At 44.4% G+C, this 16,256-nt stretch overlaps 1 protein-coding gene across 2 annotated transcripts; it reads left to right on the forward strand.

Moving 5' to 3' along the window:
* Positions 1-1,906: 1,906 nt before the first annotated feature.
* Positions 1,907-8,898, forward strand: LOC102453290 (beta-1,3-galactosyltransferase 5-like). Of its 2 annotated transcripts, XR_012898124.2 has the most exons (3): positions 1,907-2,254; positions 4,186-5,208; positions 7,033-8,898. XR_012898124.2 is itself a non-coding variant. In XM_006111793.5 (2 exons), the coding sequence occupies exon 2, from the start codon at positions 4,186-4,188 to the stop codon at positions 5,140-5,142; it is 957 nt and encodes a 318-aa protein (XP_006111855.3). In that variant the 5' UTR covers positions 1,907-2,254; the 3' UTR covers positions 5,143-6,291. The 2 variants fall into 2 exon arrangements, 1 of the variants encoding a protein (XP_006111855.3); XM_006111793.5 differs by lacking the exon at positions 7,033-8,898 and having other exon boundaries at positions 4,186-6,291.
* Positions 8,899-16,256: the final 7,358 nt, after the last annotated feature.

Raw genomic sequence — 16,256 nt, forward strand, 5'->3', positions numbered from 1 at the left:
CTCGGCCATCAGCCCAGCTGCACTTGCCGCAGGCTGCCATCTGGGGAGAGGAGGCAATTGGGGGGCTGCAGGAGAGCTTCCACCCCCAGAAGCCCACAGAGCCAGCCCAGTCCTCCCCATCGGGGGCTCGTGCCCTATTCCTCCCTCACCTCCTTCCACTTACCCTTCCCTAGCCCCTCTTCTTGATGTACAAAATAAAGGACAATTGTGTTCAAAAATGGAATCAGTCTTTATTGAACAAAACTGGGGGAGACTGGGAAAAGGAGGTGGGAGAGGGGAAGAGAGAGGCTGGGAGAGGGGAGGGCAACTAAAATGATCAGGGGTTGGGAACAGGTCCCATATGAAGAGAGGCTACAGAGACTGGGACTTTTCAGCTTAGAAAAGAGGAGACGGAGGAGGGACAGGATAGAGGTCTCTAAAAGCAGGAGTGGGGTAGAGAGGGTGCATACAGAAAAGTTCTTCATTAGTTCCCATAAAGAAGGACTAGAGGACACCAAAGGAAAGGAATGGGTAGCAGGCTTCAAACTAGTAACAGAAAGTTGTTCTTCACAAAGCAAAGAGTCAACCTGTGGAACTCCTTGCTGCAGGAGGCTGTGAAGGCTAGAACTAGAACAGAGTTTAAAGGGAAGTGAGATCAAGTCATGGAGGCTGGGTCCATGGAGTGGTATTAGCCAGGGGATAGGAGTGGTGTTCCTGCCCAAAGTTTGTGGAAGGCTGGAGAGGGATGGCACGAGACAAATGGCTTGGTCACTGTCTTCGGTCCATCCCCTTCAGGGTCCCTAGGGTTGGCCACTATCGGCAGACAGGCTATTGGGCTAGATGGACCTTTGGTCTGACCCAGGACGGCCATTGTAAGCTCAGGGCTCAGGGTCGGGGGTCTCAGTGGACCCCCTTGATTTTCATGCACACCTGCTCCTGGGTGGCCAGGCTGGCAGCTCTCCTGCCCTAGCCGGCCACGTTCCTGTGCCTAGTGCGGAGATTGTGGACGAGGTCCACGATGTCCGCAGTAGCCCAGGCGGATGTCCGCCTCTTGTGGTCCCGGGCAAGCTCCCGGGAGCCGCCAGACTGGTCCCGGGAAGAGGGGAAGGGTTGGGGGGCATCGGATGGGTGGCTCGAGCCATGCCAGGTGCAGGGTCTGCTTGCTGGGTGCTGGCAGGCTTGCACCTGGCACGGGCACCGTAGCCAGCCCATGCCCCTTTAAGGGCTCTGGGGCCGGGAGGGGGGCAGACGAGTTTCCCTGGTGTTGGCCAGAGTGGCCACCAGGGAAACCTGGGGAGGGCTAGCCTCCCACTAGTTCGAATTAAGGGGCTACACAGCCCTTAATTCGAACTAGTAAATTCGAACTAGGCTTAATCCTCGTGGAATGAGGATTACCTAGTTCGAACTAAGCGCTCCGTTAGTTCAAATTAAATTCGAACTAACGGAGTGCTAGTGTAGCGCCTATGAAAATTAGTTCGAACTAACGTAGACATATCCGTAGGGATTTCAAACTTCGAGAAAAGGCTTTTTAAATTTTCTCTCCTTTGCCTCTGAGCTAGTTTTGCTCTCTAAATACTGAGGGAGACAGAAGACATGTCTCTCTGCAAGAAAAAGACTCTTCACAGTGTGTAAGTAAGGTAAAGTCTAGATAAATCCATCAGGTTTTATTGTTTTCTGGTTTGGGAATTTGGATCTGATGTCTGTGCTGTTAAAAATGGTTTTTCCTCTCTTTTGCAACTAAGTTTTAGCCGATGGGGAAAGCTTCTATGAGTATATTAATTGGTGGCTCTTATCATCTAGCGATTCCAATTATGCTTGTAGTTGGACTATTGTTTCGGGACACCTGGATAGTTAGGCTAGAATAGGGCAGGGAAGGAGCCCAGTACATGTTATTGTGGTCAGACAAAGTAGCCCTAGAGCAACCAACCCTTCCTAAGCAACGCCCTGAGGTAGAAAGAGCCTCATATCAAGGCAAGATATCCAGCTCCAGAGAAGATTCATATACGAAGGAGATAGGACAGGAGCGTGTTCCTGCAAGCAGATCTCTAACTAAGGAAGAGGTGGAGTTCTTATGACTAATGAAGGAAGCAGAAACGAAAGCACAGGCAAGGATAGCTAAAGCAGAGGTAACATTTGAAATATTGAAAGCTAAGCCGAACACTCTAAATTCAACTAAGCACCCTGCTTTCATGAATGTTCCAATCATTGTTCAACATCCCAAGGAACTCCAGACCCAGAGAGTGGAAGAACACCAGAGACTATATCCTCCCATAAGGTCAGTGTATCACCATGTGAATATGGGGTTTGATTATGGCAAGGCATAATGTAATAATGCTGATATTTCAACCCAGCCCCAAAGCATGTATGGATGCTACTCTTCTGTGTTGCCTGTACCTAACAGGGTGGTTTGTGAAAGGGATGAGTGTGATTCTGAGCAGTCGTTTGTGGCTAGTCTGTCTAGGACCAATGGAAAAGTTGTTCTCAGTGTTTTCCTGGGGGAGATAGCTATGTATCTATGCAGGGGAGCTGTGTGTCTGTAAGTAAAGTTTCTGCATGTCTACCTGAAATCTCAGAGGTGAGGCTGGAATCAGAAACAGGGCAGGGAGAGCCCAGTGATCAGGGAAGTGTGTCTCTGGAGTGGGTGGCCAGAGTGAAATTTTAGCTGAAGGAAAAGATAAAGTTCTGGAGAGTGATGAGTTGTTGTCTGGTGAAGTTTGTAAAACTGAACTTGAACATGCTAACAGTAATTTGTGTGAGGGTGCTCAGTGGGAGCAAACTCTGCGTGTTGAAACTGGCAGCTTGGTTTTTGGGAGGGGCAGTGTGTCAGTGAAAGAAACTGCCTCAGCAGTCAAATGTGTGCTGGCGTGTGGCAGCAGTAGCAGTATGCTTGTGGGGGAGGGTTTCTTCCCAGTTCTTTGTCTTCAGGAGGTGCTTATCAGCCTGGAATGGCTGAGGACAGTGCTGTGGGTTCATATTTATTTCTGGGGACAGCTGAGGCCCAGAAAGGGGAGGACCCTAGGTTTGTATCTGCTGGGGAGAGTGGTATTGTAAGTGGGGTAGGTCCAGTCAGCGTCTTTACCTCCGTCTGGCATTAATGTGTGGCTCATGAAGCTGCTCCTGCACCTCTAGAAATGGTCCCTGGCCTCCAGCTCTCTGTGCTCACCAGGGTAGGGGAGCCGCCCAGTGCAATGATTCAAAATGGTGTCACCAAGATGGCAGTGGCCAAAAGGCGCCTGATGTGGCCTTGTCTTTTAAAGGGTCTGCGTCCTTTTTTTTTGCTCAACAACTCTGAGGGGCTGGTGGGAAGCTTTTCCTTTTTTTTTTGCTCAACAAATATTGCTCAAAAAAATATTCTGGTGCAGCTGTTTGATTTTTTTCCACTGCTGTTTTAGCGCTCTTCGTTTAATGGGTTGGCCACCCCTGGTTTAGCTGTTGTTTACGGAGGCCCGTCCCTGCCAATCAACTGATCTCTCTGCCTGGGATCCATTGAGCAGCTGAGACTGCACAGCTTAAAGAGAACTGTAGTGCAAAGCCCCGAAGGGGCCTGAGCCTCAACCCACCTCCTGCACGTGCAGGTGCTCAGTGCCAGTGTTGCCTCCTCTCACTGTTGCTGATCTGGAACAGCCCAACATGCTCTGAGGGAAGTGGGGGAGCCCCAGCTGTTCACACCATGAGTCCCTTCTCTCTGTGTGGAGATTGGGTACAGAAGTGGGGGGGCCAAACCAGTCAGGGTCACCTGTCAGAGGCTCCAAGATCTACTAGTAGTTTCCGATCTACTGGTTGGTGCCCACTGATTTATACAGCATACTCAGAGCATGGCCACCTGACAAAAAATGAAGGGAGAAATAAGGTATAAAACTATTACTATTATCCTTTCCCAACACATCTATAGGAATCATCTCCCTGCTTCCCACAATCCATGTTGTAGAGATGTTTTTAGGGATGCATTTCAGGAGCACTAGCTGGTGGGGGAGTTCCTGGCAGTGTAGGTCTGATTGTTATATTCCTATTTTATGTCGGAGGCAAAGAGCCTATGGTGAGACCTGGGGTATCTACATGGATTCCATTGACATCAGTAGGTCTTCCGGTGTGGGTCTTGGGGTGGGAGAGGCTAAACGCTTCTAAAGCCCAAGCTGTAGCACCGAGTTTGATATTCAAAGAAGCAAGATTATTTCCCAATATATCATTTGCTTTTGTTTCTTTCAGATGGCTTTCAAGAGATTCAAATTTTATTTTTTAATTATGGTATTGGCCTTGGTTAGTTTGGTTTTTTTCAAGCTGAATTTGATTGACATCTCTATATTCTGTCAAACGAGGGACAAGGTCACGGAACTGACTTCTGCAACATGTCCTGGAAAATTTTTACTTTTGCCAGATATAGACTGCCGTAGGACTCCGCCTTTTCTGGTACTCCTTGTGACCTCAGCACCTGGCCAGCTTGAAGCTAGGATGGCTATTCGTCAAACGTGGGGGAAACACAGACTAGTTGCTGGAAAACGCATTGTGACATATTTCCTTCTGGGAATAACCACAAAGCAAAGTGATCTAGTTGACATTATTTTTGAAAGTCAGAAATACAGAGACATTATACAGAAGGATTTTATGGATTCATACTACAATCTGACTTTAAAGACAATGATGGGAATTGAATGGGTTCATAAATTTTGTTCCCAATCCCGGTTTGTGATGAAAACGGACACAGATATGTTTGTCAATATCTTTTACCTGAGTGAACTTCTTTTAAGAAAAAACAGAAGCACCAGATTCTTCACAGGCTTTTTAAAGATGAATGAGCGCCCAATACGAAACAGATGCAGCAAATGGTATGTGAGCGAAGCTGAATATCCAGCAAGCACATATCCTCCGTTTTGCTCAGGGACTGGTTATGTTCTCTCCACTGATGTTGTTAGTCAGATTTATAATATTTCAGAAAGTGTCTCTTTTATTAAACTGGAGGATGTTTTCATAGGACTGTGTCTCACTAAATTAAAAATCAACCCAGAGGAACTTCATTCAGAGCAGACTTTCTTCGCAGATAGGGTTAGATTCTCTATTTGTCACTTCAAGAAAATTGTGACATCTCATTATGTGAAACCTCAACAGCTGTTGATTTTCTGGGATGCATTGGAGAAATCAAAAGATGACGAATGCCCAGATGTGTGAGATAACCAAGCTAACAAATTGACACCAAAAAATTGCAGGACCAGCTTTTAGTAGGATTACCACATGGTGAGTATTTGATTGGCTGGGCCATTTTTAAAAATGGATTTGCCAGTTATTAATATAATTTGCCTTTTTTAACATAAAGCTAAAAATCTGCATTTTTATCACAATAAATTGGGATATATAATGTGAAGTTTCTGTGTCCAGCTAAAAATGTTCCTATGTTCCCACTTCCACACTTTAGGGAAACAAAAGTATTAATTTTATCTATGAGTTATCTCTTTATCTACTGTAAATGGCTGTTGGGGAGGGAGGCGGGATATCAGAGTTGCTTTGTGAGTGGGCATTGGTTTCTTTGCATATCAAAGGTGGTAACGCTAGCCTTCAGTCAAAGCAAAATTCCTAGGCTGTGTCTAGACTGCATCCCTTTTCTGTAAAAGGGATGCAAATTAGACGTATCACAATTGCAAATGAACCGGGGATTTAAATCCCCCCTGCTTCATTAGCATAAAAATGGCTGCCGCTTTTTTCCGGCTTGGAGTGTTGCCAGAATAAAGTACCAGTCTAGACGCGGATCTTTCGGGAAAAAAAGCCTTTTCCAAAAGATCCCTTATTCCTCATTTTAAGAGGGATAAGGGATTGTCGAAGCAAAAACACGCTCCTCTCTGTTTAGGTGGCTAACAACTGATTGCTTTATTGATCAGTAAAGCAAAGTGAGCCAAACGTGGTCCCAGCAAAGTCGGGCCCAATCCTAGTATCTTTATACCCTTAGCCACAGTCTGACGTCAGGGCATCCAATTACAGAAATCCTCAATTAAATTTGAAAAAACAAAGCCTTATCAACAAGAAGGCGGACAGGTACGAGGGAGTACATCTCCTGTCCCAACCAGCCCAATTAACATATACCAATAGCCCATTCTGTAGGCCTCTTCTCACGGGGTGACAGAAAGTTCACTCTGGTCTACGTGCTTGAGAGAAAAGCTGAAATGGTTTCTGATATACAAGATGGCTTCTAGCTAAACATAAAATAGCTTCTACAGGATCTTTCGGAAAAAGCTTTATGTTCTGAAAGATCTGCGTCTAGACTGGTGCTTTTTTCCATTTGCAATTCTAGCTCGGAGCTTTGCCAGAAAAAAGCACCAGTCTAGACGCGGATCTTTCAGAAAATAAAGTCTTTTCCGAAAGATCCCTTATCCCTCTTAAAATGAGGGATAAGGGATCTTTCGGAAAAGGCTTTATTTTCTGAAAGATCCGCGTCTAGACTGGCGCTTTTTTCCGGCAAAGCTCCGAGCTGGAAAAAAGCAGCAGCCATTTTTATGCTAATGAAGTGGGGGGGATTTAAATCCCCGTTTCATTTGCAATTACAATACGTCTTTTTCGGAAAATGGATGCAGTCTAAACACAGCCCAACTGAAGTGTAAGCAGGGGCTGAACTGCTGCTTGCTATCAGCCAGCTAAAAGGAGGGGTGGGTGTGCCCACTACAATTTTTTAGCTCTGCAAGTCAATTAACTGTTAACTGTTGATATGTAAATACAGCTCAGGAGAGAATCCGAGGTGTGGCTCTGTAAATCCCATTCAGCCAGGGCTGATGGAAGGTCAGTGTTGGAATGGAATGTGGAGAATTGTATATAATTTGGGACTGTTGTGGGGGTCACTAATAATGCTACCCCTAAATGTGGGAACTGTAAAACATGCCACCAGTGCTTGCAGGAGAGATACCACCATCATGGTAAGAGGTCTTGGAGGAACAAGCCTCCCCCCTTCCAGAGTTGAGTGAACTGAGCTGGGGGGAAGAGTTAAAAGGCTTGAGTCAGCCTGCGTCACACCTGCCAGGTGTGAGCTATAAGACTGGCCTAACCTGCCCCTTTCTCCCTTTGTTTTAATGACAGTCCTAAAGCAGACTCCCTGAGGAGTCTTTTCTTTTGATAGTCTAGTAGAAGCTGGATTCCTTTGCCAGTCCAGCTGGTGGCTAAAGAGTTGAAATTACTGAGAGCTGAAATCATTGGTTTGGCTGAGAGCCAGACCCATTGCAGCCTGTGGAGTGGCGGCAACCAGCAGAGTGGCTGGTGGGAATCACTGGCTGGTGGCATAACATGGACAGTAGGAGCGGCGGCAGGTGAGGAATGGCAACCAGCGGCGTGGCGAGGAGTGGCGACCAGAAGTGTGGTATGGAGCAGTGACAGATGAGGAGCGGCGACCAACGGCGGCAGCAGGCGAAGAGTGGCGGCAGGCGACCAGCGGAGCGTCTGGTGGCGTGGGACAAGACAGCTGGTGGAATGTGGTGGAGTGTCAAAAGGTGCCCCCTATATATCCTCCCACCCCCATTTCTACCCAGGTTGGGAGGTGAAACCCTGCGGATGAACTTTGGGACTCTGGGTTCCACGGATCAGGGAAAGAGACTTTTGGGGTGTCGGACTCTTTGAACTTCAGGTGATTCTTGGTGGGGGGGGAGCTTAGCTCATGTTTGGGTTATGAACTCTGTTTGCGGTGTTCCCCCCAAGTTAATGCCGTATGACTTCTCTCTCTGTTTCGTTAAATGTTTCTTTCCTACACTCAGACTCAGTGCTTGCAAGTGGGGAAGCATTGCCTCTCAGAGGCACCCAGGGGTGTGTGAATTTCCCAGATTACTGGGTCGGGGCTCAAGCCGGTTCTGTGTGAAATGCAGCCCAAGATATTGAACCCAGCCCGGGTTACTTCCAGGCCTACCCGGCAGAAGGGTTACAGAAGTAAAGTCTAGGACCTGTGCAGAACATATGAATATTTGTTTTAGCAAGACTTTAATCTGCATTTTTACTTAAAATGTGAAAATATCTTCCCCCCTTTTCCAATTTGCACTTATTTTTAAACCTTGGCCTTTCTTCCAGAACAGAAGCCAACAAAGCTGCTCTGACTTGGTACTAGCACTTTTGGTAATGTCAGCTGATGGGCTGGCAATGCTTCTATATCATTTGATTCTCGCTGTCCTTTTCCCTGTTTCCCTAATTTAAAGTTTACAGTTCAAGACCATTCCCTGACACACTATAGCAAGAGTAGGACAACTCTTGCAGGCTGTGTCTAGATTGGCAAGTTTTTTCTCAAAAGCTGCTGCTTTTGCGGAAAAACTTGCCAGTTGTCTACACTGGCTGTTTGAATTTCCGCAAGAACACTGACGAGCTCATGTAAGAAATCAGTGCTGCTTGCGGGCAAAAGTCCTTTTGCGCAAAAGGGCCAGTGTAGACAGCTCAGATTTGTTTTGCACAAAAAAGCCCTGATCGCGAAAATGGCGATCGGGGCTTTTTTGCGCAAAAGCGTGTCTAGATTGGCATGGACGCTTTTCCGCAAAAAGTGCTTTTGCGGAAAAGCGTCTGTGCCAATCTAGATGCTCTTTTCCACAAATGCTTTTAATGGAAAACTTTTCTGTTAGAATCATAGAATCATAGAATCGTAGGACTGGAAGGGACCTCGAGAGTTCATCGAGTCCAGCCCCCCGCCCTCAAGGCAGGACCAAGCTCCGTCTACACCATCCCTGACAGATGTCTATCTAACCTGTTCTTAAATATCTCCAGAGAGGGAGATTCCACCACCTCCCTTGGCAATTTATTCCAATATTTGACCACCCTGACAGTTAGGAACTTTTTCCTAATGTCCAATCTAAACCTCCCCTGCTGCACTTTAAGCCCATTACTCCTTGTCCTGTCCTCAGAAACCAAGAGGAACAAATTTTCTCCTTCCTCCTTGTGACACCCTTTTAGATATTTGAAAACCTCTATCATGTCCCCCCTTAATCTTCTTTTTTCCAAACTAAACAAGCCCAGTTCATGAAGCCTGGCTTCATAGGTCATGTTCTCTAGACCTTTAATCATTCTTGTCGCTCTTCTCTGTACCCTTTCCAATTTCTCCACATCTTTCTTGAAATGTGGCGCCCAGAACTGGACACAGTACTTCAGCTGAGGCCTAACTAGTGCAGAGTAGAGCGGCAGAATGACTTCACGAGTTTTGCTTACAACACACCTGTTGATACAACCTAGAATCATATTTGCTTTTTTTGCAACAGCATCACACTGTTGACTCATATTCAACTTGTGGTCCACTATGACCCCTAGATCCCTTTCCGCCATGCTCCTTCCTAGACAGTCGCTTCCCATCTTGTATGTATGGAACTGATTGTTCCTTCCTAAGTGGAGCACTTTGCATTTCTCTTTATTAAACCTCATCCTGTTTACCTCTGACCATTTCTCTAACTTGCTAAGGTCATTTTGAATTATGTCCCTATCCTCCAAAGAAGTTGCAACCCCACCCAGTTTGGTATCATCATCAGTTTTGTTAAAAGCATTTGCGGAAAATCATGCCAGTCTAGACGTAGCTGCAGTTTTTACAGAGAGTTGCAATCTAAGTGTCTGGTTATAGACAATTTCTCAGATAGCACACCATCGAGAGTACCTCTCCTGTCATGTCATCATGAAACAGCTTTATGAGTGAGATGAACTTTGTTGGGCAACCCAGCTTCCTGAGGATGATCCACAATGCGTCTCTGTTAACTATGTCGAATGCCTTCATCAGATCAATGAAGACAGAAAAGAGGTTCATATTATGTTCAAGGCACTTCTCTTGCTCCTGTCTCATTATGAAGATCATATCGACAGTGCTGCTATTAGGGCGGAAACCACATTGTGACTCAGGGGGTATGTCTACACTAGCTCATTAGTTCGAGCTAGGTAGGGTAATTAGGGCAACCGGAGTTGCAAATGAAGCCCGGGATTTAAATATCCCAGGCTTCATTTGCACGTTCCCGGGCCCCGCCATTTTTAAATCCCCCTTAGTCCGTACTCCATGCCCACGGCTACACACAGCATGGAGTAGATAGTTCGAATTAGAGATCCTAATTCGAACTACCGTTACTCCTCGTGGAATGAGGAATACCAGGGAGACTCAGGTTATGTCTACACTAGCTTGTTAATTCGAGCTAGGTAGGCAAATCAGGCAATCGGAGTTGCAAATGAAGCCTGGGATTTAAATATCCCGGGCTTTATTTGCATGTTCCCATCCAGCCGCCATTTTTAAATCCCCCTTAGTTCAAACGAACTGCCCACGGCTACACGCGGCAGTTTAAAGTTAATCCGAACTAAGTCCTTAGTCCTTTGGTGTGTAATTTTGTACAACATAACCTGTGCGTGAAAAATATTATTATAGTGGGAAAGCCTTTGCACAGAGACGATCCCACTCTCTCGGCCTCAGAAGTCGGAATCCAGTGGCACGAAAAAATCGTTACTTCTGGGGACTATCTAGGCTGCATTGGATGGCCATGTCACTTTAAATGCTCTGACATACCCCACACACTCCACAGCCGTGGTCACCAACCAGTAGATTGCGATCTACTGGTAGATCTCAGGGGCTCTAGGAGTAGCTCTTAAGCCCTCTCTGAACTGCATGCCTGCACAGTACATTTAGATTAGATTTGCTCATTTGAGGAGCAGCTACTCACCGAGCAACAGCACAGGTGAGTAGCTGCGAGGAATGGAGGGAGCTGGGAGGTCAGGAGGGCTGAAACACCCCAGCCAGCTTAATGTGGCTTTCAGCTGAAAGAGGCTGCCCTGTGCTCCAGCTGATCGGCGACTTCTCCTCTGCGCCTGCCCACGTGGAGCTTGGTGCACACTGGCTGAGCGCCATGGCCAGCTGGCTGGGCAGCCACTTCTCTTCCCTCCAGCCCGGCTGCCCTGCGCTCAGCCCAGGGAGGCTGTGTCTAGCTCCAGCTGTGCTGGAGCAAGCTTCCAAGCTGAGTGCAGGATCACAGATGCCCATCTGATGGACTGTATACGACTAGCAATCTCAGACTACAACCCAGACTTCAAGACACTGGCAGATACTGTTCAGTCACAGGTGTCACACTGAGACTTTGTTATTGGAAGAAAAAATATATAATTATCAATACTTGATTTTAGATTTACAAAATAGCAGAGAACAAAATGTATAATTGTAAATGCTTCATTTGACATTTAAATAGCATGAATTAAAAACAGACCATTTATTTCATAACTATGAACACGTGATTTTAATTTTATATATTGCATAATTTAAAAATAAACTGTTTATCAGAGTGTATAAGGTCTGGGGATAGCAAGTGATGGACAAGAGAATAGAGAGGGCGGGGCTTCAAGGAAGGGGTGGGGCTTCAATGAAGGGGCAAGGCGTTAGATCTTCGCCTGTTCTGAGACTTAAAAAGTGATCTTGGGTGTAAAAAGGTTGGAGACCACTGCTCCACAGTGTGCTGCTGCAATGCCTTCTCATCTGTTGAATCATAAGGATTTCCTCCGCCTGATCTGTTGAAGCAGTCTTTGCATGCTGGGGTGAGCAAGTCCCTAACTCACCAAGGGTTTCAATCCCATTGGTTACCCTCACCTGGTTTAGCTGGCCTGTCACAGCAGTTGCTCGGAGTGTGGCCATTGCTGCATGCAAAGCAACTGCGTGGAGCCACAGGTGAGTGCTGGGAGCCGGTAAAAATCGATACTACCGTGCAACCCCATACACCCCTCCAGGTAAATGTAGCTAAATTGCATTGCAGGGGATTATGCAGCAGGGCTGCAATGCTCCACTGCTGGCAGTGTAAAGGGTTTGATGAGTTATTGAAGCAATTTATTGGGGTGATGGCACAATAGGTTTCGCCATTTGCACAAGTAACATTTAACACACACCAGTTTGATTCAGCGGAATGACCGTGGCTTTATCCAGGTGGGCATCAATAAATGCCATTAAAAAACACCTGAAAAAAAAATGCTTCTCACCCCTTGGTTTATGGAGGGTAGCTTATTGGTTACGTTTTGAGAGCCAATGTTCATGGGCCAAAATTTCAATTTTGGTTTGTTCAATGATCAATTTATAAGTGCTAGGGTGTTGTCCGCTAGAGCTGATTATGCCTTTTTGGGGCTTTCTTTTTTGGGGCAAAGACAGCCAAATTTTATTGCCAGGTTTGAATCGCGGTACCCATACAATCATTTTCAATGTTTCCCTGGGACCAGTGATTTTGTCCCATTTTGATAAGTTTTCAGAAATGAGGACGGGTGTCAATCTTTTCTCCCATCCTTTGAAATCAGGGCTGGCTAATTTACGTTTAAGTGATCCAATTTTTCACTCAACCACCGCTTGAGATTGGGGGTGGTATGGCAGACCATAGATGATTTGGATTTGCAAAACTCTTGAATCTTTTTACTAGAAAAAGGTGGACCATTGTCACATGAAATATAAGCCAGTGGTCCCCATAGGACTAACTGTTTTTCTAAACAGACCTGAACTGTTTCTGCATGCTGGTTAGTTAATAATCAACAATGAGTTCTACGGGTAGCTAGATCTACTAATACTAAACCATATCTAAACCATTTTGCACCCAGTAAGGGGCCCATATAATCCATTTGCCATACCTGATTTGTTCCGAATTTTTCTTGATCAAAAGCACCTTCCACCCAAGGTCTTTTTTGAGGTGTATTTATTATACATTGGTCACAATCTCTAGTTCTTTGTTGAATCTGTGCTAGTGATATGTTTATTCCCTTTTCCTCTAATAGTCTTTGAAAATGAGTACCTTTGGGGTGGCCCGCAGCTTGGTGTTCTAAGAGGATACATTGCAAAAACTCCCGATGAGCAGTTGACGCGTCTTCCTTAATTGTGAGTGCTTGATCAATTCTTTGATGTTCAAATGGAGTAGAGTCTACATGAGAAGCTACTTTAAAAATTACTACCTTTGGACATCGCACATCATTTATGATCTGGTTATACGTGGTATCTTTACTTTCGGCATACAAAATGTAGCATTGTTATCTAACCCTAAGCCACAATATGGTTCATCTGAATGATTCAGCGCTACATGCTGTCGGGGAAATCTCGCTCCCCTGGGGTACAGAGTCCCCAGAAGGGTCTGAGGCTGGAGGTCAAAGCAGTGAGGCAGGAGAGAGGTCTAGAAGGAAACCTTTATTATGCATGCATGCAGGCTGTCAGCTACAAGAGAGAAATCAGCAGCAGCAGCCTAGAGAGACAGTTTCAGGGACCCTTTATACAGTATGTTCAGACAGTTTAGTTGTTGATTGTTTTTCTTTAACATATCAAAGTCTCAGCAGAAGTACTCTGAGATGTATGTTCACACCAGGTGTGCTCGAAGTCAGTTTTACAGTACAAAGGCACATGATAACCTGAGTGAGGAGTCTACAAGACACATTGTGACAAGGTAAGAGTTTACATGACAAATTGTGACAGACTAGGAGTCTCGTGAAGTTGAGATAGGAGGCATTGTAATGGTATTGATTAGAGTTAAGGTGATGTCTCTCTGTTACAGAGAGAGGGGCCTGGAAAACTTTTAACCCTTAACAGTTTTCTTTTAGAGAGTTTTGATTTCCTTCACAGTCCCCCCTTAGACACAATTGGAGTTATTTGATTTTTCTCCCACAATGCTTTAATGCTAATTCAACGCAACAAACTCGTTTTGCTGATGTGTTTGGTTAACCTTTTGAACTTTCAAATGCTGGCATTTTGCGCAGTTATATCCTGCTCCTGTTTTATTTACATCTGTCCAAATCCAAATCTTGTCCTTATTATGGGTGGTGGTGACTTTTGAATTAAACTTATCTTGTTTCGATTTACCCACTTTATTTGTGCTGGCTCAAACCTAATTCTGCTTTCCTGCAACAATCTTAAATAATCTATGGTAGCGCCTGAAAAAAGCCATGGATGAAGACTTCCATGCAACACAGCGTGCGATAGGTTAGAAAAAATGGTGACAGAAGAAATCCCTAAAAGGAGAGGTAGAGTATGTGCACAGATCCATGTATCGCGAGCATACACATTCTGCTTGGTAAAGCCTCCTTGTGGTAAATTCCCTCCATGCACTAGCACAGTTTTTGGGTATCGTGGTTATAATCATATATCCGCCATCTGTTTTGACTGGCTTCTACCATAACATCTGCTTTGTCACTAGGCATTGCTAACTGAGCTATTGTCTTAGTTTTTAAATAGTCTACATATTGATGTTTGATCTGCTCAATTTGGGTCCATTTTGATTTTTTCTTTCGACTTAAGGCATATGTAGGAGACCAGATTAAATGCCGTCCTGGGTCCATGTCTGCAAGAACTAAAAGTTGGCCTGCTGCTTGTTGAAAAGTTTTAAGATTAATAATTTGGGGAAGTTTATTTATATCTGGTATTTGTTCTATAAGGCAACCATCGGGTCCTAATGACATGCCTAAAAATTGAAGAATTTGCTGTGTAATGTGGCACTTTTCTTTATTGATTTTCTACCCTTCCTTTTCTAAATGGGTGATAAGTTGCTGGGTGTATAAAGAGACCGGTTCCCATGATCCTGTTATTATTATGTCATCCACATAAACCTTACAAATTACCCTTTTTGGTGGTGGACATTTGCTAATAGATTCATTGATGGCTGTTTGGGCAAAAAACGGCGAGGTCTTTGCTCCTTGTGGACAGACTTGCCACTGATAGATTTTTCCTTGCCAGCTAAAATAATATACTCCTTTCATATCTGATAGTGGAACTGAAAAAAACATATCCTTTATGTCCAGCAGACTATATGACTGGTTTTTGTTTTCTAACCTCAGTAACTATACTGTTCTTGTCTGTGGTCAAACTAGGAGGATCTATTACATTTTCATTAGCATGTTGATAGTCTATAACCATACATACTATCCTATCCTTTTTATCTACTGCCCAGACAGGTGACAGATTTAAAAGAGGGAAATCCTTATCCCACACTACAATCTTTTTATCTTTTTCTAGCTGACCTATAATGACGACAATTCCTTGAACTTGACTTTGAGTTAATGGATATTGTTTTACCTTTTTTGTTTGGGATTTGGCACAATTGGTATTCTCCAAGAGTGCTCAATTTTTGCTAACAAAATTTGTGGCAGTTGGTTTTTAAACAGATGGATATTGTCCATTCCTAATATGTGAGGAAGCGTCAGGTTTTGACCATAAAGGACTGGTACAAACATGTTTTCTAATTCTGCCATTCCCTCTTTTAACCAGCATTTTTCTCCAATGCCTGAACAAATTCGTAGTGGACCTTTTCTGAGTTCCTATTCTTGTTGGCTTAATTGAACTATGGTTGCCTGAGAGCCAGTGTCTACTAAAAACTTCATGGGTTTGAACAAATGGTCTATTTTCAAAAGGATCATTGGGAATGTTAATTATTTCCAGAGTTTTCCAACCATTCCAGCAGTTCTCCTATTGTTGAGCCTCTGGCTGCTATGATTTTATCTGTCAACCAAGGCTGCTTCATGCATTCACTAATACATATTTGTTCTATTTTATCAGACACGGGACGTGTAAGGTTAATTTGTAAAACTCCTTCCTCTGTGGCCATATGCCATCCTGCTCATCCTCCCTGTTGAACTGGGAGATACCCCATTAGGGCATAAAACATCTTTGCTAATATTTGTTTTTTATTATCAGATTTTCCCTCAAAATCCCATTTTAACTTGGTATCAGACATGGAGATGGCGTGAATGTATCGCCATGGTTCTGCCATTTGATTATCAACTTGCCTGAACCAATTTATCTGTGTGTTTGGTTTTTGTTCATGGAAAATAAGTTTTGCCTCTGTTTCATAGAGTTTTACAGCATGCAAAAATGGATTTTTACGAACCCTATCACACCAATCTAACCCTGATTCTCCTGGTCTTTTTAACATGTGATCTCTAATGTATTCTAATTCTTGATCACTATAATCTATACTCTTAATCGTTGTGGTTCTTTGGACTGTTGCTTGACCTTGTGGTCTAAGCGTTGATGTTTTTTCCTTTTTAAGGGGTAGTGCTTCCATCTCCATTTCCTCTAAATAAGAAGGTGGAGGAGCGGTTGGTTCTAGACTTACCACAAGACTGGTAGAGATAGGGGCTTTCTCAGGCAGAGCCTGTAGGTTTCCTTTTAATTCTTTTATCTGCCACAACTTTTCTGACAGCTGCCGAAGGTTATTATCGCAGTGGTCTTTCTGAAGTTGTCTACATTTTAAAAGCCACTGACCACAAAAGACAGCATCAATCTTATGCTTTTTGCCTCTTTTGCTTTGATCTTGTATTAATAGTTCTCTAGCTATTTTTTCTTCAACTTTGGAAATACGTAAGGGTATGTCAAC

Source organism: Pelodiscus sinensis, chromosome 1 (assembly GCF_052426305.1).
Source record: "Pelodiscus sinensis isolate ZL-2025 chromosome 1, ASM5242630v1, whole genome shotgun sequence".
Lineage (NCBI taxonomy): Eukaryota > Metazoa > Chordata > Testudines > Trionychidae > Pelodiscus > Pelodiscus sinensis.

What these genes read in the sequence shown, in the direction of transcription:
- LOC102453290 (XM_006111793.5), top strand. Translation starts at nt 4,186, where the DNA reads ATGGCTTTCAAGAGATTCAAATTTTATTTTTTAATTATGGTATTGGCC.